Source organism: Ceratotherium simum, chromosome X (genome assembly GCF_057802395.1).
Source record: "Ceratotherium simum simum isolate JZ-2026a chromosome X, ASM5780239v1, whole genome shotgun sequence".
Classification (NCBI taxonomy): domain Eukaryota; kingdom Metazoa; phylum Chordata; class Mammalia; order Perissodactyla; family Rhinocerotidae; genus Ceratotherium; species Ceratotherium simum.
In genome coordinates this window covers 51,378,017-51,402,454 of record NC_141940.1, presented here as the reverse complement: position 1 = coordinate 51,402,454, position 24,438 = coordinate 51,378,017, and the positions used below count along the sequence as shown (strand labels likewise).

The 24,438-nt window shown below is 35.1% G+C and overlaps 1 protein-coding gene across 6 annotated transcripts in view; it reads right to left on the bottom strand.

The window, feature by feature from the left end:
* The window catches only part of LOC147911859 (uncharacterized), a 434,190-nt gene that overhangs the window by 211,543 nt on the left and 198,209 nt on the right, over nt 1-24,438 (bottom strand). For 5 of the 6 annotated variants that reach the window (XR_015550692.1, XR_015550691.1, XM_087427625.1 and 2 more), the window contains 2 exons: nt 7,509-7,605; nt 5,822-5,901 (listed from right to left, as the gene is read on the bottom strand). Coding sequence is in view for 4 of the 6 variants with exons in the window: in XM_087427625.1 (XP_087283751.1) it covers nt 5,822-5,901; nt 7,509-7,605 (177 nt within the window). In the remaining 2 variants the exon portion in view is untranslated. The remainder of the gene's footprint in view (nt 1-5,821; nt 5,902-7,508; nt 7,606-24,438) is intronic. The other variant, XM_087427626.1, reaches the window with a different exon arrangement.

The window sequence follows — 24,438 nt, the reverse complement described above, 5'->3', positions numbered from 1 at the left end:
AAAGAATATAGTGACAAGGATAAAACTCTGTGGAACAGGAAACAACCCAGATGTGGATCACCTGGTAAATGAATAAACTAAATGTGATGCATCTATACAATAGAACACTATTTAGCAACAGCAAGGACGAATCTCAAAAGTGTTACGCTAAGTAAAATAAGTCAGACACAAAAGTCTATGTACTGTATGATTCCATTTATATGATATGGTGAAAAATGCAAAACTATAGGGACAGATATCAGATCAATGGTTCTCAGGGGCTAGGGATGGAGAGGGAGAAGACTGATTGCAAAGGAAAACAAGAGAACTTTTTGAAGTGAAGGAAATGTTCTATATCTTGATTTTAGTGGTAGTTACACAATAGTATACATTTGTCAAAACAGCACACTTTTAAAGGCAGTCTGTTTCTAAAGGTCAATTATACGTCAATAAACTTGATCTTTAAAAAAAAACTCTAAGGATGAGCAACATTCAAGGCACAGGTAAAAGAAGAACCTCAGGAGATTGAGAAAGAAGGGTAATAATGATAGGAGAAAACCCAGAAGTGATGTGGAAAGCAATGGAGGAACTTAACATGCAAGGTGGGACTAATTTTGTCTAATAACGCTTGCAAAGTGCTCTTTAGATTTAGCAAATAGAAGATTATTTATGATCTTGGCAAGAGTGCTTTAAGTAGAGCAATGAGGATGAAAGCCAGTGGGCTGAGAAGGGAATGAAGGTGAATACATGGTAAGGGTATAAACTATTCTTTGAAAAGGTTTTAATTCAAGGTAAGAAGAGAGAGAAAAGGATAGCTAGATAGCAACAGATGGTCAAAAAGAGGATTTTCATGATGGGGCCAGTAAGAGAAGAGGCTTGAAGACTCAGGAACAGAGAGGAATACTTGATGGAGTGAGGTTCTTGGGATGAAAGGGTGGAACGGATCCAGAGCACATGTAGAAGGAAGCAGTATGCTTTGATAAGAGGAAGGACACTGTTATGAGTTGAATTGTGCCTTCTCAATTTATATGTTGAAACCTTAACCCCCAGTACCTCAGAATTTGATCTTATCTGGATATTGGGTCTTTACAGAGATAATCAAGTTAAAATGAGATCATTAGAGTGGGTATTATTCAGTATGACTGGTGTCCTTATAAAAAGGGGAAATTTGCAGAGACATGCATAGAGAGAAGACAATGTGAAGAGATACATGGTGAAGAAAACCACGTACAAGTCAAGGAAAGAGGCCTGGAACAGATCCTTCCCTCCCAGCCCTCAGAATGAACCAACTTGTCCAATACCTTGATTTTGGACTTCTAGCCCCCAGAACTCTGAGACAACAAATTTTTGATGCTTAAGCCACCCAGTTTGTGGTACTTTGTTATGACAGCCCTATCAAACTAATGCAAACACTTTCTTCACTGAAATTGGAGTGAAGGAAGGCAAGATGAGAGTAGATGCAGATAAGATTGTCAGTGGCAGGCAGGAAGATGAAAGAGTCCATAGACTGATAGACTATTTTCTTTTGTAGAATAAGATGTAAAATAGTCTAGTAAAATGAGGATGTAGAGGTATAGATAAAAATAGTGATGATTTGAATTAGCTGTTCTGGAGAACAAGATAAGGGGCTGACTAATGATATTATAAAAGTTATTATTGGGCAGTATTGGAAGCACAGATAAGATGAGCAGGTATGGATTTGTAGTGATGCCTATGTGCACCACTGTGTTATTCTCCAGTAGTGCTCATAAACCTGGAGGTAAATGGAGAGAAAGTAGATAAATGAACTGATGGAGGGTTTTAGGGCATGAATAGTGAAGGCAATAGAAGAACAATAGAACATGGCAAGAGGAATAGCAATGGGAAATGTGATATACTATGGATAGCACAGGAACTGAAGGCTAACAAGAGCTGATATGTTGAGAGAAAATGGACAGGTTAGGGAGCTAGATGAGATAAGAAAGGAAGCAAGTGGGAAGAACAGCAGGTTTGGGTTAGATAGTGACATAAATATTATAGTTTAAGATTTCAAATCTGGAGCAGTTCTGGGCATAGATAAATGACTGAGATATAAAAGTTGTTAGAGTTGAGGTGAAGACACTGTGATGTTAGGATGGTAGATGAATTAACATGGACTTTCAAGTTATCAATAACGATATGAGTATTTGGGATGGAGTGAAATACTGTGATCTAGGTACTAGAATCTGCAAAAGTGGCTAAAAGATCAGTGGATGAAGATGGCAAGGAAAGGCAGAGGATGATGGTAGTATGGCTGGACACTACAGGCCTCAAAGGAGAAAGGATTTTCAACTACAGGTGGAGTAGTAATTATATTATCTATTATATTTACATTGTAGATAAAGGCTTATTATGTCACATATACAGGTAGATATAGATAGATATAGATAGCAGTGTTAAATATGTATGTACTTCCAAGAAATAAAATTTAATGCCTGGCAAACATGAAAACAAATACTAAGTTTAAGTATGTGTGTGGTGTTTTCAGCTATCACCTAGTTTCAAGTTAACAACTGGACAAAATGTGACTCCAGTGTACTCATTGTGGATTCATCTCAAGTAGTAACGTCTCATTATTGAAACTCGTGGAGAAGTTTTAGTTTATGCTTCATAACAGTTATACAAAACAGAGTATACTCTGCAGTGGAGTAAAAATTATTATTTTTTAATGATTGGTCTCTAAGAGCCCTTAAAATTGACACATTCAGGATACTAATCAATATGCTTTAAATGTGAAGGTGATGCTATGGATTCACCATAAGGCACACATATAAGATGCTCTTTTTAGCAGCAGATTGATGTTTCTGGGTAGTTGGCCTAGGCTAAGGATGTGATCATGACCAGAGAACAGAGTGTAATTACAATCAGTGCATTAAACTACTTTACTTTAAGCCAGGAGTTGGGATCCTTTACAGCAGAACCCTACCCATATCTGTTTTTCTCAGGTTGCATTCCCAGGCTCTGATCCTTTCTAACTCTGTTGCTCACAAAACATTATCATTAGACCAGCACTGTCCAACAGAGCGTTTCTCAAAGTATGTAAGCATTCTATATCTGCACTGTCCACTATGGTAGTCACTAGCCACATTTGCCAACTGAGCAATTGAAATAGAGCTAGCTGACTGAGGGGCTGAATTTTTAATTCTCGTTAATTTTAAATAATTTAAATTTGAATTTAAGGAAATTATACACGGCTAGTGGCTCTTATATTAGAGAACGCATTTCTAGACCCTGTTAGATAATCTAAAAGCATAATTCATACTAACAGGTTAATGGCTGATCTATGATGTGTCCCTTCATGATGTCTACATTTTAAGGTAACATTTTAGGGTAACATTGAAGGTACAATGCTGTAACACAAGGGGATGATTCTATAATGATGAAATGACAACAACTTTCACAAGTTGACACAGCAGGAACTTTATAGGATATAGGTTTTACATGATGGCCAGAAAATTCCACTACATAGCAATAGTCCCTTATGCTTGCATGTAAGACTGACCTTGATAGTATAGGTTGACTTGTTAGAATCTCTGTTTATTGAGAAGCCAAAGCTCTTACCTCCCTAGTGTATGAAATCAAGGTATTTACATTACCATCTTCTTCCCAAGACAAAACTGTGCTACTTGTCATTACACTATATTAAAAAAAAAAAAAAAAAGTGCATGTGCTCTGAGATGCCTAGTTTGGGGATGTTAGTAATAATCTTGAGAGAAATGTGAGCTTAGGGAGAAAGAGCCCCAGTACTACAGTTGGTCATGTAAAGCAATTCTCTTTTCTGACATTTCAACACTCTTCCTTTCCCCCACTCCCTTCACCACCAATATTGAATATTGCTGAGAACAGGGGTGCAAGATTCTTGGTCTTTATTAGACTCAGAAATACTAAAGTATTAGAGCATAAGACATTGAAACTAATTGTTTCTAATGCTTTTGGAATGACACCTTTGAAATTCAACCTCATTTACTTACTATGGATTGTAGTTTTATCTCCTGCTATTCTCCAGTTTGAACTCCCTCCAGTTATACTATTTAATTCTATGCCTAACAAACACACCTTGTACATTTCTTGCCTTTATTTTTCCAGTCTCCCTCTGAGTCTCAGTATCAATTTTCTTACTTTAAAATGAAGTGGGTAGTGCTAAGACCACTGGGATTTTATAAGGCTTCGTATTTTGTACGGAAAAAATAGACAACACAACATCTGGCACGTGATTAAATGTAGAATAAATGTTTAAATGCTCTTTTTCTTTTCTTCCTGTTTTCTTCATTCCTCTAAACTTCTATCATAATTCTTACCATTTATACTATATTGCATTCTAAAAGATCTTTTTGTATCTGTATGTTTTATAGAACTTCACCTAGATTGTAATTTCCTTGAAGGTATGTGGGGAGGCAGCCTTTACTTCTTTGTAGATATAGTAGTATCTATTACATAGTAGGGGCTTAATAAGTAAAGGTTTGTCAATTGATTTTTAGGGATTTGTACAGATATTCTAGAACAATATAGAATGATCACACATGCTTAAATGCAACTTGACTGTGGACAAGTTCCTTAACATTCTTGAATCTCTAACTCCTTATACATCAAATGGAGATAATAATAATACCTATTTCAAAATGTTATTGTAGGATAAAGAAAAATCTAAGCACGAGAGGAAATTAAGAAAGTTCAGGTCCATACATCTATGTTTATGTGTGTTCAGTTTGGGAGAGATTTTGACAAATTAGAGATTGTCCAGAAGAGAGGGACTAGGGAGATGAGGTATTTGGAGGAAACACAGGAAAAAAAGAACATACCATCAATTTTTAGCTGTATGAGCTGTTGTATGTGGAAGAAACATTTAATTCTGTCTTGGTCCAAAGAGCAAAAATAGGACTATTGGGAGATTTATAACAATAAGGGCTTTAAATCACTTTAATTTGATTTTCCTATATTATGTAGTAGAAGGAGCATGAGAAAAGAAATTAAAACACATAGATTCTAGTCCTGGCTTTGCAACTATGCAGCTGTGTAATCTTGGACAATTCAGAGCCTCAGTTTCCAATATCAAAAATGAGGTTTTGTGTTTAACTAAAAGTTTTCAAAGGTTCAAACATGAACATTCTAGGGTCTTAATTCATGCGAGAGAAAAAATGTACCTTTCTTTAAAAGTCATACTTGAGAGATTAATGTTTTCTAAGAAATGCATATAAGGCAATTGAATTTCTAAGAATTATTATGATAGTGGACTAAATTGAGTTTGTACTATAATTCTAGAAAAATGATAGTATTTCCTGATTTATTTTCCCTCTAATAAACATTTAATGTATAGCTTAACGGTTCATATAAAGTAACCTATCCAGTGCTTTGATTCTTGAATAATGTATCAAATAATAGTGAAGGCAAAGACCTGAAAGAATATTGAAAGTATATGTAACTCTACTCTGTGAAAGTTTTATACTTAAATAGCATAGAGGTCTTTGTACAACTCTTAGAACAAATGGATAGTGTTTTTCTGATAAGATGACAGAAATAGAAAATTGCTTCTGAGAAGTTTAGTTATATAGAGAAAAAAACAATTAAAATGAGTGTGGTTTATTACAAGTCTGATATATCAGATTTAAATTGCCACATGTTATAAAAAAGAAAAAGCAGTTTCAAATTTCATCACTTTCTTAATGGACATGAATGTAGTTCCTAGAATGTCAATAGCCCAAAGCTACCAAGCAATTGAATGAGATATTAAAATTTCATAATATACTTTCTCTAGGAGTAGTTTTACTGTGGCAACCTATCATTCAAGAAAATATGAAACCAAGCTTTTAAGAAGTGTTTACAAGACCTTAAATTGTTGAGTCCAATTTTCAGATGGTAGTAGAGGTCAAAGTAATTCATGGTGCTTTCATCACTCAGGAAAACTACCTTTGAGACAAAACACAAGTAGGAGAATATCATTAAAACAGATGTGACAATATATAATTTTCTATTCCCAAATTAGCTTATCTCATGGTAGTTTTATCTTTATACAGGCATATGTGCATTTTTTCTACCTTATGACAGCTCTATACAATACTATAAAGAGAAAATTATCATTAAGGAATGAGAATGTCCAAGGTCACACAGTTTAATCAATAGATATCGAAAATCTACTATGGGCTAGGCTCTGTGGAAAGTACAAAGCAATTAGAAGATATGGTCCTTGCCTTTAAGGAACTTACAATTTGACTAGCAAAGCAGACCTAAAACAATGAAAACAAAATGAATGATACAAAGCAGTATGTGATCAAGGACCTAAATTGTGTAATAAAGGCTAGATGTTATAGTAGTTTTGAGAAGGAGCACTGAATTAATCAAAGAAAGCTCCATGGAAGAGAAGGGTGTTAAGCTATGCTTTTAAAGATGGGTACAGTGCAGAGACCAGTAGGAAGAAGAAAAAGTTTTGTCACAGATAGGATACTCTGAATAACTTCTTTAGGCATCATTTTCAAATATGACTACATGGCTCAAATATTTGTAAGAAAGCTGCCTTTGGTTCTATAGCTTTTCAGAGACCCAGTTCAGAATCAAACCAAACAAAAACCACATGTTGATTCTCATTTCTTCTTAGGTCAGGGTGGCATTTTCTAGATTCATTTACTAATATTTACAAGGAATTAGTGAATAATGCTGTGAGGAAGGTACTTTAGGTTCCATTTTAGAGTTGAAGAAACACAGGTGATAAAGTCATATAGTCAGCACATGGCAGAGTCCAGATTCAAAACCAGGTCCGTATGACTCAAAATTTTTGTACCAGAGTGTATCTGCAGTGACTATCCCTTTAAATAAATGTGAGTCATTGACTAGAGGTTTGAATCTATCTTTGGTTAACAGGAATTTATGGCTGAGTCTCAATTCTGCCTCTTACTAGCTCTTTTATGGTTTGATGCAGATGAGAGTCTTGGAAGTCTAGCTTTGAAGATAGTGGAAAGCGGAGCCACAAAGTGGCAGGAACCCGAGTCTCTGAATCAGCAGTTGAAGGAGAAATGTCCAATCAGAAATATCTTTTTTGAACAAAAAATAAACTTTTATTTTATTTGAGCCATTAAGAAAAAAAATTTTGGTTGAATTCGGATGGTTGAGAAGAAGAGGTATGACCAATCCTGATGAGGAAAACGACACTAGAAAAGACATGAAAGTGCCGGCCTGGTGGCGCAGTGGTTAAGTTCACGCGCTCTGCTTCGGCAGCCCAGGGTTCACAGGGTCGGATCCCGGGCACGGACCTATGTACCACTTGTCAAGCCATGCTGTGGCAGAGTCCTATATAAAGTAGAGGAAGATGGGCACAGATGTTAGCCCAGGGCCAGTCTTCCTCAGCAAAAAGAGGAGGATTGGCAATGGATGTTAGCTCAGGGCTAATCTTCCTCAAAAAAAAAAAAAAAAAGCAAGACATGAAAACAGGAATAAGTGAATTGTTTTAAGGAAGACACTGAGTTTGGCTTTTTATCTTTCTAAAAAGAGGCATTTCATGAAAAAACATTGAGTTATATCACCTGTACTGAAGGCCTTTTCTTGCTATTCTTTAGTAGAGTCTTGTATAAACTTTGGTTGTTGGTATCATAAAATCTTCCAGAAAGTGAAACTGAAATCCTAAAAAGAGATACCTTTTAGAATCAACAAAGACACTGATAAAACTATTTAGCTTGCAACTTTAAAATAAGAGTGCGCAGGGGCCGCCCCGTGGCATAGCGGTTAAGTGCCCGCGCTCTGCTGCTGGCGGCCCGGGTTCAGATCCCGGGTGTGCGCCAAGCCATGCTGTGACGGCGTCCCATATAAAGTGGAGGAAGATGGGCACGGATGTTAGCCCAGGGCCAGTCCTCCTCAGCAAAAAAGAGGAGGATTGGCATGGATGTTAGCTCAGGGATGATCTTTCTCACAAAAAAATAAATAAAAAATAAGAGTGTACATACAAAATAGAATTTTATCCTCCTACTCCATTGCTCAGAAAGGACCTCACTAGTTAGAACTCTGCCTTATACATTTCAAAAGGAAATGATCAATCTATTTGTATAGGGATGGGCAATAATAGCTAATATTTATGACGTTCTTACTATGTGCTGAGTTCTATTCTAAATGCTATATACGGATTATCTCATTTAATGCTCACAACCCTATGAAGTAGATACTATTATTAACTATATTGTACAATAGTAGAAATTGATTGAGACTGTTCTTTCTTCAGTGACAGGAAACATTTCCTACATGTAATTTGGGCTTGCTTTAACATAATTTCTACCAGTTTCAGACTTGGCACATTCACATGAAGACAGGCTAATAGGTAGAATGTAAAGGATTCTTTTGTTCTTCCTTCTTCACTTGTAAAAAACATAAAACTTGTAAGTGAGCATACTCTTCACCAAACAAAAGCTCTGTTTTCCTTAGGGAGTAGTTGGAGCTTTAAATTGATGCAAAGCATTATGTGTAAAGTGCCTAAATATCAGGGAGGGATGTTTGAGGATTTTTCCATTATTATGGTACTCTTTTTGTTCCTAAGTACAAAATCAATAAGAATCAGCTATATACAGATTTAAAAGCTGAATCACAGCCTTATCAATAATAAATTATTTTTCCCATAATTTTCTTAGGAGTGAGAACAACATAACCAAGTGGTTTCCATAAAATCTATTTGATGCGTGGAGCTATTTTAATTTAAAACTGAACAATGCCTCTATGGGAGATTGTATGCACAATTTTACAAACCAGTGAAGACCATACTGTAAGACAAAATGATTTGTAGTACATTATTTTCTCGTTGGAAGTCAACAGGCTCTTCTTTGAATACATTTTAAAATTGAATTATCACCAGGATAAGTTGCTAGTTTAATAATATAGAAATAAAGAGAAAACACACGCTATATTCAAGGATGCTATCTTTCTACAAACACATTTATCTGGGTGTTTCTACACAGTCAGATGCAAAGGAAACTGTGCAAATACCCATTCAGGTATATTGCTTACATGACGCCAAGTTGCTGGAAATGTCTAATGACTGTTTACTTTTTATTCAGATGTTTATTGTTAACTAAATAAATTACGAATATTATTTTAAAACTAGAAAGAAACCGTATTAATCTGTGTATTAGTCTGTGTCCATTCTGTACCGTCAAATTAACAACTTTTTTTTTTTTTTTTTGTGAGGGAGATCAGTCCTGAGCTAACATCCATGCCAATCCTCCTCTTTTTTTGCTGAGGAAGACTGGCCCTGAGCTAACATCCATGCCCATCTTCCTCCACTTTATGTGGGACGCCGCCACAGCATGGCCTGACAAGCGGTGCGTTGGTGCACGCCCAGGATCTGAACCTGGGCCGCCAGCAGCGGAGTGCACGCACTTAACCACTACCCCACGGGGCTGGCCCCCAAATTGACAACTTTTTGATGACTTCATTGAAAATGGCAGCAAGTTGAAGCAGCAGGAACCTTCTATCTGTAATTTCTTTTAAATTATTCATGAAGGGCTTTTGGCATCCAAATGGTAATAATGGATATTTCAAAGTGGTGGGATTTAAAGTGAGTTTGGGTTACTTCTTTGTATTTTTCTGTGTTTTTTGAATTTTTTATGATGTGACTATATCATTTCTACAAAATCGATAAAGTATTCTTTAAAAACAATACCCATGAAACCATTAGAAAAAAAAAGAATTCTTGGCAGTGACTTCTAGGAGTAACGAAAAGTAAAGCTATACCAGATTCTGATAGAATTTTTTGTAATCTTCTGTACTGGTGGTAAATCATTAAGAAACCTCCTATATTGATAAGAAATTCCCAAAAGAAGAAATATAAATGGACAATAAACACGCAATAAGATACAAATTCACTAGTATAGGGGGCATGCAAATCAAGTTACAATGAAATACCAGTTTACACCCATTTGACGGGCAAAAATCAAGTTAGAGCAGAATCCAGAGAGATTCTTTGTTAAGCAAAGTCACCAATTTTATAAAATAAAGAATAGGTATAAATATGATGAGAGGACTTTCACTCCCAAACTGGCTTATGTTTTTATTCTTCAGATTTTTAAAATATCTGACTGATAAGCATTTTCTAGTCTAATGGCTAGTTCATTTGATTGTATTCTCAAAGTCTCTAGATCTTGAAATGACTTCTGTTACCAAAACTGTGTGACTTTGGTTTCAATTTTTCATTTTAATGAAGGCGGAATTAAAGAATGCGGGGCTTATGATATTTAACTCTACACTTTCAAGCTATTATGGCTGTGCTTAGCTATTTTTACTGCTTTCCTCTACCTCACCACCCTCATTTTGGCCATGGCTCAAAATCTGTTTATCAATCATAACTGGAGGATGGGAGGGAAGAAATAACTTTCAGGCCAGCTTAGCATCTACTAGCACTTCTACATTCAGGGAGAACACTGTGGTAAAGCTTTAAAAAATATCTCACTGAAATATCTTGGATATAACAGCAACATTTACAAAATCAAGCTAAAAAATGAACAAACTGGAACAACTGTGTAGTCATATGTAAAAGAATGAAGTTGGACTCCTTCCTTATACCATACCGAAAAGTTAGCTTAAAATAGATCACAGACCTAAATGTAAGAGCTAAAACTATAAAACTCTTAGAAGAAAATGTAGGTATAATTCTTTGTGACCTTGGGTTAGACAAAGGCTTCTTAGATACAACACCAAAAGCACAATTGAATTTTAGTTGCTAGTTTCAATAAAATGATTGGTCATCTGGAAAAAAAACATAACCGACAAAGAAAAAATTAAAAAATGATAAACTGTATTTCCTCAAAATCAAAAACCTTTGTACTTTAACACTGAGAAAGTAAAAAGATAACCCACAGAATAGGAGAAAATATTTGCATATCATATATCTGATAAGAAACTTGTATCCAGAGTAAAGAACTATTACAATGCAATAATAAAAAGAAAAATAACCTAATTAAAAATAGGCAAAGGATTTGAATAGATATTTATCCAAAGAAGACTTACAAATGATCAATAAGCCCATGAAAAGCTTTAGTCATCATTAGCAAACATCATTAAACATCATTAGTCATTAGGAAAATGCCAATCAAAACCACAATGAGACACCACTTCACATCCACTAGAATGGCTATAATAAAAAAGACAAAGACGAATGAGTATTGGCAAGGATGGGGAGAAATTAGAACTCACACATTGCTGGTAGGAATACAAAATGGTGTAGCCGCTGTGGAAAGCAGTTTGGCAGCAGGGACTTCAGATAAAGGATACAGCATTTTTTCCTGCTTTTTGAACAAGGGACTCTACATTTACATTTTGTACCAGGCCCTGAAAATTATGTAGCCGATCCTGAACACAGTTTCTGGAATGTAGTAGCATGTAATAATATGTAGCTTTTATAAACATAAATATTAATAGTAGATAAATAAGAGTTTAAAGAAAAACTATTAAAAGCACTAAAGGCAGGGGCCGGCCCGGTGGCGCAAGAGGTTAAGTGTGCGCGCTCCGCTGCGGTGGCCCGGGGTTTGCCAGTTCGGATCCCAGGCGCACACCGACGCACTGCTTTTAGAGCCATGCTGTGGCGGCATCCCATATAAAGTGGAGGAAGATGGGCACGGATGTTAGCTCAGGGCCAGTCTTCCTCAGAAAAAAAAAAAAAAAGAGGAGGATTGGTATCAAAAGTTAGCTCAGTGCTGATCTTCCTCACACAAAAAAAAAAAAGCACTAAAGGCAATTTTTACTTGATCCAAGCTATAATTTTTTTAAAGAAATAATAATGCTTGTAATAATGGTATATATGATCCTAATTACAGAAACATAAACATGTATATATGGAAAAAGATTGATATGAAACCCACAAAATGACAGTAGCTGTGCAAAGTTGGTTTTACTGAACAGAATTATTTTCTCTATTTTAAAAACGGTATTGCCATAGACTGAATATTTGTTTCCCTCCAAAATTCATATGTTGAAATGTAATGTCAATGTGATGGTACTAGGAAGCGGGGTCTTTGGGAAGTGCTTAGGTCCGGAGGGTGGAACCCTCACGAATGGGATTAGTGCTCTTATAAAAGAGACAACAGAGTTCCCTTCCACCACGTGAGGACACAGTGACAAGGCTCTATGAACCAGGAAGCGGGCTCTCACCAGACACCGAATATTCCTGTGCCTTGATCTTGGACTTCCCAGCCTCCAGAACTGTGAGAAATAAATGTCTGTTGTTGATAAGTCACCTAGTCTATGGTGTTCTGTTATAGCAGTCTGAATGGACCTAGACAGCTATGCAATATTGCTTCATTTGATGAGAATAAAATTTTTACTACTTTGTACTAGAGTGCTTAGGAAAACACTGAACCAAATACAATAATTTTGTGTGTAGTTTCAACTGGAGGCAAAGAGAAACTCCTTTCTGAGGGCCTTTTTGCCATGATAAATTAGGTAACTTTACTCAAAATTTTGATATTTTGTTCATCATGGATTTTTCTGTATTAATTTTATTTTTTTTATTGCAGTAACATTGGTTTATAACATTATATAAATTTTGGGTGTACATCATTATATTTCGATTTCTGTGTAGATTACATCATGTTCACCACCTAAAGACTAATTACAATCCATCACCACACACATGTGCCTAATCACCCCTTTCACCATCCTCCCTCTCCCCTTACCCTCTGGTAACCACCAATCCAATCTCTGTCTCCATGTGTTTGTTGTTATTTGTATCTTCTATTTATGAGTGAGATCACACAGTATTTGACTTTCTCCCTCTGACTTATTTCGCTTAGCATAATACCCTCAAGGTCCAGCCATGTTGTCACAAATGACCAGATTTCATCGTTTTTTATGGCTGAGTAGTAATCCATTATGTATATATACCACATCTTCTTAACCATTCGTCCCTTGATGGGCACTTAGGTTGCTTCCAAGTCTTGGCTATTGTGAATAACGCTGCAATGAACATAGGGGTGCATGTATCTTTACGCATTGGTGTTTTCACGTTCTTTGGATAAATACCCAGCAGTGGAATAGCTGGATCATATGGTAGTTCTATCTTTAATTTTTTGAGGACTCTCTATAGTGTTTTCCATAGTGGCTGCACCAGTTTGCACTCTCACCAGCAGTGTATGAGAGTTCCCTTCTCTCCACATCCCCTCCAACACTTGTTGTTTCCTGTCTTGTTAATTATAGCCATTCTGATGGGCGTGAGGTGATATCTCATTGTAGTTTTGATTTGCATTTCCCTGATAATTAGTCTTAGCAGCATATTTTCAAGTACCATGTCTGATTGGGCAAGGGAAACAGTAGAAAAAATAAACAAGTGGGTCTACATCAAACTAAAAATCTTCTGCACAGCAAAGGAAATCATCATCAAAACGAAAAGACAACCTAACAATTGGGAGAAGATATTTACAAACCATATATCTGATAAGGGGTTAATCTCCAAAATATATAAAGAAATCACACATCTCAACAACAAAAAAACTAACAACTCAATTAAAAAATGGGCAAAAGAGGGCGCTGGCCCACTGGCGTAGTGGTTAAGTTCACGTGCTCTGCTTTGGTGGCCTGGGCTTCGCAGGTTCAGATCCTGGGCGCGGACCTATGCACTGCTTATCAAGCCATGCTGTGGCAGGCTTCCCATATATAAAGTAGAGGAAAATGGGCACAGATGTTAGCCCAGGGCCAATCTTCCTCAGCAAAAGGAGGGGGATTGGCAACAGATGTTAGCTCAGGGCTAATCTTCCTCACCGGAGAAAAAGAAAAAACAAGGGAAAAAAATGGGCAAAAGATCTGAACAGACATTTCTCGAAAGAAGATATACAAATGACCAACAGCCATACGAAAAGATGCTCAACATCACTAATTATCAGGGAAATGCAATTCTGTATTAATTTTGATCTTTTAAAATGTTGCATTAAAATATTCTTTATCTTGATTTCTGACATTTTTGGCAATCCCATAAGTTTTGTGCCTAGGCTGAGTGCCTCATTCATCTCTAAGTCCTTAGTCTCTGCAATGACATTAATAATCATGATGTTAAGAAATTAAAGCAAATTAGTGCCTTATCATTTGCTTCAGTTACTTATGAACCACACATCTTTTTTTTCTTTCACAACTTAATAGAGATTTATATTTTTAAGAGCCCCCTAGTTTCTCCACATGAAGAGGTCTAGAAACAAATAAGGTCTGTTCACTTTTAAAGATGCTCTAAGAAGTGGTACAGTGAGCAAACCTAAAGCATACTCCAGAAATTGCCTCTTGAGGTCAAAGTGGGAAATTGGAGCCTGTGATTTTATCCCATACTCCCTGCAGCCTGAGATGCATATAAAATGGAATCAAACATGGAAAGGCACTGCTTCCACGATACCATGCATTCACTATTCACTTATTTTAGACATAAAGTGCACACTTTTTCTGCATTTGTTTCCGAAAGCCAAACTGGAAAAGAGTTCTTTTTGCAACATCTCTCAGATTCTCTCCCAGAGTTTAAGCTGTACTAGGAATATACAAGCCCTTATTTGCTTGCTGGATTAAAAAAGCAGGTGCACCTAAAAATATAATGGTAAAGTGCCTGGGCTTTGAAGTCAGATCTTGATTCTAATTCCCACTCAAATAATTGTTGCAAGAATTAAATGAAATAATTCAAATAAAGCAGTCAGTACAGTGCGTGGTCCATAGTGCTTATAATATAGATAAATGATAGATGTAAATATAGATGCAGATATATGAAAATAAATATTCTTACACATAACATTGTACATATTTTCTGTTTCTTGCATACATTCACCAAAGAGTTCCTTGTAAAGGTTTACTGTTTATCTGAATCTAGTTAGAGTACCAAATAAAATAAGTCGGCAATAACACTTTAGATGCCAAAGTGTGCTGTATATTCCATACAGAGAAATATAGTTTATCGTGTATTCTACTCTATTACTAACTTAGAAATTACATATATAGGAATTATATTTTAAAGAAATAGCCCATTCTGTAAGCTCTTTAGTACCAGTGGGTGGCTTAATGAATTACATTTTAATACATTTAAATCTCCTTTAGATAATACATCAATTTCTAAATAGAATATTAACATATTTCCATGCCTGTATGAGACTACCAGTAAGGCAAATTACATCTCTAAACTTGAGAAATGGATGTTGTATTTTTAGTTCTAACTGCCAAATTAGTGAACTGGCCTAAGCTTACAGTAGGAGGTTTTATTCATAGGGACTATTAATTATTGTATCACTCTAGTCTCAATTTGTTAGAATTCTCGCCTGTAATGACTCCTTTCGTGATTAAATTTTCCCTTCCTGACTACTGATAACTATGATCTATTATTATATAAACTGGATTCAAAGGTGTAGACTGTTGTTAATCTAAAGCGAGGCCCTATTTATGGTAGATGCACTAAGCAGTGTATATAAATAGGTGTTGTCATCTGTCCAAAGATAGCTTTCCCACCAGCCATTATTTCCTTCCAGGAACTTAAATTCTACCCATTAAAATCACTTCTGGGTGAGAGATAGTAAACATGGAGAATGGAGGGAGTTGCCTTTAAAAGACTAATGTTGAAAAACTTTACAATAGATAAGAGGAGATGGAAACTTCAAAAAGTTCCTCGCATTGGCATAAAATATTTCTCCATTGGTAAACACAGAAAGAAGCAGGTTCTGAAAGATTGGGATGATGGATCTTAGAATAGGTTATTTTCAATGCTAAATTATGTCTTTGTAAAAGTGCTCTGAAAAAAAATTATGTTGTCTGATTAAAATCCTTTCTGTGACTGCTTTAATAAAGAGTTACAATTCCGAAAAAAGTTTTAAAATGTGCTAATAACTAGTCTTAAACATACCTGTGACAAAATCTTACTCTCAGAATAATGCAGTCATGGTAATCTATTACTCTCTGGTAGCAGTAAAGCTAAATTCGCAGCTATGGGTTTTTTGTCTTGTTTTAATAGGTGAAAACACCTTTTAACATTGTGCAAAACTAAAGGCATGAAGTAACAATAAATGGCATGTGGAATAAATGAATAAAGCATAAAGCCCAAGGTAAGGCATGCTTTTTTGTTGGAGGAAAAGGAAAAAGGCCAGGACATAATTACCCTGGAAAGGTTTCTCAGGCTTCACATATTAACTATTAGTTTGGATGCTATCAGCAGCAGTCTAATAACACAATCAGAAAACTCACTAACTGCCAGAGAACTTTAGCTTAAGAGGAAATAGTCATATAGGAAGTATATTAACCCTTTGTCTGGCTTACGTGTTGAAACTATTTTCCTAGTTTGCCATTTCTTTTAACTCTTCATATAGTATATTTTGCCTGTGAGAAAAAATATAACTTTATGTCCTCAAATATTTGGTATTTTCCTTTAAAACTTCTGAGTCTCACATCATGCTTAGAAATGCCTCTTGAGTCCAATGCTAAAGCGTTCTCCTATATTTTCCACTTACAGTTTTTGTTTATACGTTAAAAGACTGACTCTTCTGAAATGTATTCTTATTTCACAGCGAAGTAGGGGGTCTGATTTATTTCCAAATATCTAATTATCTTTACAATATATATTGAACAATCCATCCTTTCCTTGCTAATTGGAAATGCAACTTTAATCATATGCTATGAGAACTAACATTGTTTCTCGTCTTTCTCTTCTCTTCCATTTAGCTGTTTATTCTTCCAGCACCAAATGACTTTAACTACTTCACCTTTTATTATGTTTAGATGACTGCTAGAACAAGCCCCATGTCGTCATTAATCTAATTAGTTTTTTAAAATATCTGATTTCACACATCCTTTACTTTCAGGAAAAATTTAGAATTAATTTATCAAGTTCTAAAAAAACAATCCCACTAGGTGTCTGATTTGCATTGCATTTAAATTTATGAAGCAAATTGGGGGAAACTGATCTTTTGCAATACTGAGTCCTCCCGTTCAAAAATCAGTTTTGTCACGTGCCCGCCCAGTGGTGTAGTGGTTTAGTGTGCGCACTCCGCTTCTGCGGCCCGGGGTTTGCAGGTTCGGACCCTGGGAGCGCACTGTCCCACCACTTGTCAAGCCATGCTGTGGTGGTGTCTTATATAATGTAGAAGAAGATGGGCATGGATGTTAGCCCAGGGCCAGTCTTCCTCAGCAGAAAGAGATGGATTGGCATCAGATGTTAGCTCAGGGCTGATCTTCCTCAAAAACAAAAAAAATCAGTTTTGTGGAATAAGTCAGAGAAAGACAAATACTGTATGATCTCACTTATACGTGGAATCTAATAAAAAAAAATCAAACTCATAGAAAAAGAGATCAGATTTGTGGTTACCAGAGGCAGGGAGAGAAGGAGGGGGAACTGGAGGAAGGTGGTCAACAGGTACAAACTTCTAGTTATAAGACAAACAAGTACTAGAGATGTAATGCACAGCATGACTACAGTTAACACTGCTGTATAATATATAGGAAAGTTGTTAAGAAAGTACATTCTAAGAGTTCTCATCACAAGGAGAAATTTTTTTTCTTTTTATTGCATCTATATGAGATGATAGATGTTAACTAAACCTATTGTGGCAATCATTTCACATACATGTAAATCAAACCATCACACTGTACACCTTAAACTTATACAATGATGTACGTCAATTATTTCTCAAGAAAACTTGAAAAAATCAGCTTTGTCATCTATATTAATGAGTGCAAGAGGTCCTGAGTTTGTTTTTGATCTGTTTTCCTTGAAAGGATCTAGTGTCATAGTTCTACCAGACTGGTGATATGAATTGGGAACTTTTATATCTCTTTCTCTACTCTGGAACAGTTAAAATAGCAGGAATTTTCTGTTCTTGAAAGTTTACCAGAAATTGATTGTAAAATCACTAGTTCTATTGTCTTTTGGGTGGTATAATGTTTATGATTTTCTTCATTTTTTGTTTTTGGTCTATTCAGGTGTTATGTTTTACCTCTTATTAAGTGGCCTTTTTTAACTTTTACAATTTATTTTTTATGATTTCACTTAATATAGATTTGCAAATTTCCTGATACAGAATTTTATGTAATAGTCTCTCAATCTTTAAATTCTTCTACATATCCCCTTTCTCATTCCTAATTTTGCTCAAATGTGTGTTTTTATCTTTTTCTTGGGTAGACCTGTGAGGGGTGAATTTATCTTCACAGAAACAACTACTGGTTTTAGTTTTATTTAACAGTTCTATAGGAGTGCTTCTAATTATTTTTTATTAAATAACTATTTCCTACTTTTGTTGGTTCATTTTGATGCTCTTTTCTAGCTTCTTGGGTCAAATATTTGGTTCACTAATGTCTAAAAATGTCTTTTCTACTATGATTAAGGTTATGGATTTTACTCGCCACATAGTTTCAGATACTTTTTCAAGGAAAAATACTTTTTAAGTTGCACTAGTAATGACAGATGTATGCAGATATATTCCAGTGAAGAGAATTTACCTTGAAGTACTATGGCTATTAATAGCAATAAAAGCAATAATAAAGAATTTTATTGAGTGCTAATTGTGCGCAAGCATAAAATATTTCACTTAATCCTCTCAATAACCAGTGAGATAAGTTAAATTCATCATTCCTAACTTACATACAAAGAATCTAATAATAAGTAAAGAAACTCGCTCAAAGTCATACAGCTAGTGAGTGGCAGAGCTCAGAACTCCAGACTGTCTGACTCAAGAGCTCACAATTTATCTACTATTTTCTGCTGCCAAGCCTATTTCATTGAAATAATGATATCAGGATGGGACAAGAGAGGGAGGAAAATATATATTGGGAAGTTATTAGGTCACAGAATATGCTATGTGTTTTTCCATCTGTTGTCTTCTAAATACAATCCTATCATGTGTTTCATTAACCTCATTTTAATATCAGTACAGTCTGAAATATGTCCTAATAGCCCATTGATATTAACCATAAACTAATTTTATCCAAATAAATAGACTTTTGGAAATACTTTCTCACCTTGCAAGATGAAATTGTATTTGTTAATTTGGTTATTGTACTACCAATGCACAAAAATGCTTTTAGGAACAATCTGAATAAAGTCCATATACATGAGGCTGCGGATGCGGAATTTCTGAAATATCATTGAATTTTAAGTGCTTGTTAAGTGAATTTGTACACACCAAATGAGTGAACACCATAAATACCTCAGAAAGCTGATTTTGAGCTAATGCAAAAGGTTTAAAGAATCTAGGTGAAAATGATATGGACAAAATTACTGTAGAAAGGGAAAAATTATTGAAGAAATTGGAATTAAGGCAGTCATTGGCATTTATCCCAATAAATTCTAAATAATTAAAAAAGTAATAAGAACAAAGTAGTATAATTAAGATTTTAGAAAGAAGGATTATCAAATACTCAACATGTAGCATTAATAAACTATATGAAAGTATGTGTCAAGGACAAAAATAAGAGAAGTATATCTTTAAAATAAGTAGTGGCAAAGATTGACATTATATTGAGGAAAATTGTATCCTGTACAAGGTGCATTGTATTCTTGGCTAATTATCAACAGCCTTTGGACCGGATGGAGAACAAACATGAACGATTCTAGACCTATGCTTCACAATATGATAACCACTAGCCACATGGGGCTATTGAACACATGAAATGCTGCTGGTCTGAACTGATGTGTGCTGAAAGTGTAACATACACACCACATTTTGCAAACTCAGTAGGAAGAAAAGAACAAAATATTTCATTAATATTTTCATTTGATTAACTTTGAAATAATGTTTTGGAGATATTGGGTTATTATATATTGTTAAAAATAATCTTTCTTTTTTACTTTTTAATGTGGCTAATAAATATAAAACTACATATGTTGCTTACATTATATTTCTATTGGACAGCACTGTCCTAGACCAACACATACACACACACACACAAAGAAAATACCACAAAAATAATATTCTTGATTGACTCTGATCCAGTATCCAGGCTTTGCTTTAAATGAAAACCATTGAAGATACACATTTTAGAGTTTGTTAAGGCTCTCAAATTACACAAATTATCTTTCTAGATATTTCAAAATTTATCAATTATTAACTCTCCACTTCATTATATATGTCTATATAATAGAAAGCAATTTAGTTGGGAAGAAATAAAATGGAGCAGATGGTTTTCACTGGTGAGACTCAATAAGCAAACTATATTCATCTAGTGAAATGTTTATTAAAATTGTGCTATAGATACTAGTGCATTCTGTTTAAGGATTTTTTTAAGTATTACATTTAATGATTAAATATTTATTTAATTTAGAATAATTTTCCAAAGTCTTCACAATAATTGTGCCTAAATGTAATATGCAAAGGGCTTAGGCATCTGCGAATCATGTTGATGAAAGCCAGGTTTCCTTTTCAGTTAGATCAGATTGTGATTAACCGAAATTCCTCTGGCTGGTGTCTCAGATATATCATTCAAGGACATATTTCCCATGCTGCATTGAAGTGGACATTTGGTTGTCTCCACAGCATCCATTTCATCCCTCCCTCATTGTGTGGCAGTCATGCAATTTGGGTGAGATTGACCCTCTTTATAAGGATGAGCCCTGAGAAGCATAATCCAATAGCATGATCTCACTTCCTCTGCAATACCAGTTAAACTACGGATGCTCAATAACTGATTTAAAGCAATACATGTACTTCTTGATCTCCTTCATCCATTTCACCCACTCCCGAAGGTATAAAATAAATAAGTCATGGGGATGTAACGTACAGCATGGGGACTATAGTCAATAATATTGTAGTGCAATTTTGAAAGTTGCTAAGACAGTAAATCTTAAAAGTTCTCATCACAAGAAAAAAAAGTTTTAACTTTGTATGGTGACAGATGGTAAACAGACAATATGGTGATCATTTCACAATGTATACAAATATCAAATCATTATGTCATACACCTGAAATTAATATAATGTTGTATCTCAATTATACTTCAATAAAAAAATAAAGCAATATATGTATGGTATTCCCCTGGCCACCACTTTGGTTCAGATTGATTTAGAATGAAGCACAGGACTTTTGTATAAGTGTGGTGTGCTGATGTAAATCCTATAACTGCTGCAGCCATTTTGCTACAATAAGAATAGCCTGAAAACAATTACAACACATGGAGGAGAGCAGAGTTGAAAGAATCACAGAGAAACTGAGCTAGCGGCCTGATAAAACTGTGCCTGAAGTCCTGCCCCTAGATTTGTATAAAACAATTTAAGCTGAATTTTCTGTTACTTACATTCAAAAGCACCCAAAGTGAAATACCTGTAGTTTTTCCTTGATTTATTTATTATACTTTACTGTAAAAGTTTCTCTGGCTGTTTGATGGAATTTCTTATTCTTCTTTGCCAATCTTAGCATTTTCCATATGTTTTCTCTGCTCTCTGAGACTTCTGCCTTTTTTTATCTCCCTGCGCCTTGTAATTTGTCATCACTATCCCTGGACAATGCAGTTTGTTTGAGATTCAATTAGAAGATCCTCATCAATTACAATTTGGCATGACTAAATTTAGTCTTTAGATTCCTCTTACTCTCCAAATTTTCGTCAGTCATGTTGGTGTAAATTTGTAAATAGGTAATATTTTGCATGGGTGAATCTTCATAACTGGGGACTAACATTACAATACATTGAACTGACCTTTTAAAACACCAAAATACATGGTTTGATTGTGCTGCATATTATAATATCTGATTTCTACATAACTCAATGGGTTTACAATGAAATTCATTCTTTTATTTAATAAAATGTCCCAAAACACTAGAGCAACTAAGTTTTTCTTTGAATCCAATGTTTTTAAGCACATAGATCCACTGTAATATAAATACCTTTCTATATTTATGCTCATCTCCTTTCTTTTGAATGTGATTTATATGTTCTCTCTGTTGATCCAGTTTCATGCCTCCCTGGACCGTGTTTCTTTGCCTAGTCTCTGCACGCTCACCTAATGCTGCTTCTACTCACAGATAACTATTCCGCTGACCATTACTCTCTGATATTAAACATATATCTCATATTTTAAACGGATTCGATCTTAAAAGTCAGTTTTCTACAATAGATCCAATATACATTGTGAAACATTATTTACATAACCCACATAATGTGGGCAAGAATAAACAAACAGGAAAAATGAGAGCTACTGCTTTCCAGGGAACATTTAGTAACATTGTACATTAAATGATCTAATAACCATTTTCATGCACCATGAGAGATCTTTTTCAGCTCAGACACCATGAAACTGCACTTTGCTACAGCGTGGCAGGAATGATGCACATTAAGAAAATATAGATGAAAATCTTAAGCAATCAGATTAGAACCACAACCACCGGCTTCTAGATCTGCACTAATATAGTAGACTGTGTCTATATGTGGCTACCAAGCACTTGAAATGTGGCTAGTCCAAACTGAGATGAGCTGTAAGTATAAAATACACACTGGAGTTCATAGACTTAGCATGAATAAACAAACAATGTAAAATATCTCATTAATAAATATTTATATTGATTATATGATGAAATGATAATATTTTGGTTATATTGGGTTAAATGGAATTATTAAAATTGATTTCACCTGTTTCTCTTTTTAAACGAAGGTACGAGAATATACAATTACATATTGTTTGCACTATATTTCTATTGAACAGTGCTGTTCTATGGCATATTGAAATGACTCAAACCCTTCAGTAGAGATTGATTGCTAAGAACTTAAAACCTAAAGCCTGCGTAAGCAAGTTTTAAGACCTTGTAGTGAGAATACTGAAGCAAAAAAAAAAATACTAGCCAAGTGAAACAAGAACCATGTGAGGCCCGAGAATCCTTTAACAAGCTCCCCAGGTTGATTCAAAGGCAAGGTCAGTTTTGAGAACCACTGTTTTATAGTCATTCCCAAAAAATCCTTTCATGGTCTTCATAAATTTCCAAACTAAAAGACACCTTTGAGGGACTGTTATAAAAGAAACCCATACCCAGTGGGCTCTTCCTGACTTAGAGTCGAGAACAAAACTAAACAACCCTCCTTCATAACTGTAGTTTAAAGAAATACCTTGTCTGTGGAGTGGGGTATAAGCAGAAAAAACTGAGGGAAATTCCCTATTGTGAAGTGTACCAACCTGTATAGACACATATATATTTTCACCACTACAGATGTACTTTACAGCAACAAAACTTTTGAGAGAGATACCCTCACTCTATAACGAACTTTGCCTTAAATGCATTGGGAATAGACACCATAGACAGAAGTAACAAGTCACAGGAATCAAAAAGAAATTATCTGTAATGAGAATGTAGAGGAAGATTCAGGTAACAAAAGTGTTATTTTCTTCTAAGACAAGAGCAGAAGCAGAATTTTGTGTGTGTGAGACAGAAAAACTGCTGTTTTATGTAATTACTTTAAAACTATGTTTTAAAAATATGTTTAGTTTTCCTTTTAAATATGTTGTTCAGGTAAGTATACAAATACTTTTGAAAATAAATTCTAAACCTTTGTCTTCTAGATGAAAATAGTAAAAGAAGATGGAGCAAAGCTACTGCTGGGGTCATTGTCAGCTAGAGAAGATGATAGGATTTACATAAATCAACAGGAAAAAGATGAGCTAGGAACAGTCAATTCCTGTTAGGACTAAGAAAATTTTTCTGAGTAGATCAGATAATTCCTTACGATTAGGAGAAAAATAACTAAGATGCATAAAGTCATCACACAGCCCTACTCACACGTGGCACCCGCCCTAGGCGTTCTGCCTGTGGAAGCAGCAAGAGGGAGCAGGAGTGTTTGAAAGGTACAGGAAAACCTCCCTGACTCGGTTTCCACTCTTAAGTCAACAGAACAACAGCATTTGAAAGAAACTATCTTATTTTTTTTCATGTATTTATGTCTTTTTTTTAAATTTTTTGTTTATTGCAGTAACATTGGTTTATAACATCGTATAAATTTCAGGTGTACATCATTATACTTCTATTTCTGCATAGATTACATCATGTTCACAACCAAAATACTAATTACAACCCATCACCACACACATGTGCCGAATTATCCCTTTCGCCCTCCTCCCTTCCCCCTTCCTCTCTGGTAACCACCAATCCAATCTCTGTCTCTATGTGTTTGTTTGTTATTGTTGCTATCTACTACTTAATGAGGGAAATCATACGGTATTTGAAGGAAACTATCTTAATTCCTGGAGCCAAACCCTTAGCTCTATGGTCACAGATTTAAAGAGGCATTCTAATCTGGCTCTTTCTCTTTCCTTTCTTTCCTCTTTCCCTTCTTCCCTTCTTTCCTTCCTTCCTTCTTTCCTTTCTTTCTTTCTCTTTCCTATATTTCTTATTTCCTTTCCTTTTCTTTTCCTTCTCTTCATTTGAGTCTTTTTACCTATGATACTCTTTATTATCTCTTTATTTTTTTTTCATTTTCCCATTTTACAATTTCTCTTATTTCTCTCTCCTCTCTTTTCTCCCCATCTCATTCTCTTTCCCTGTCTCTCTATTCTTCATT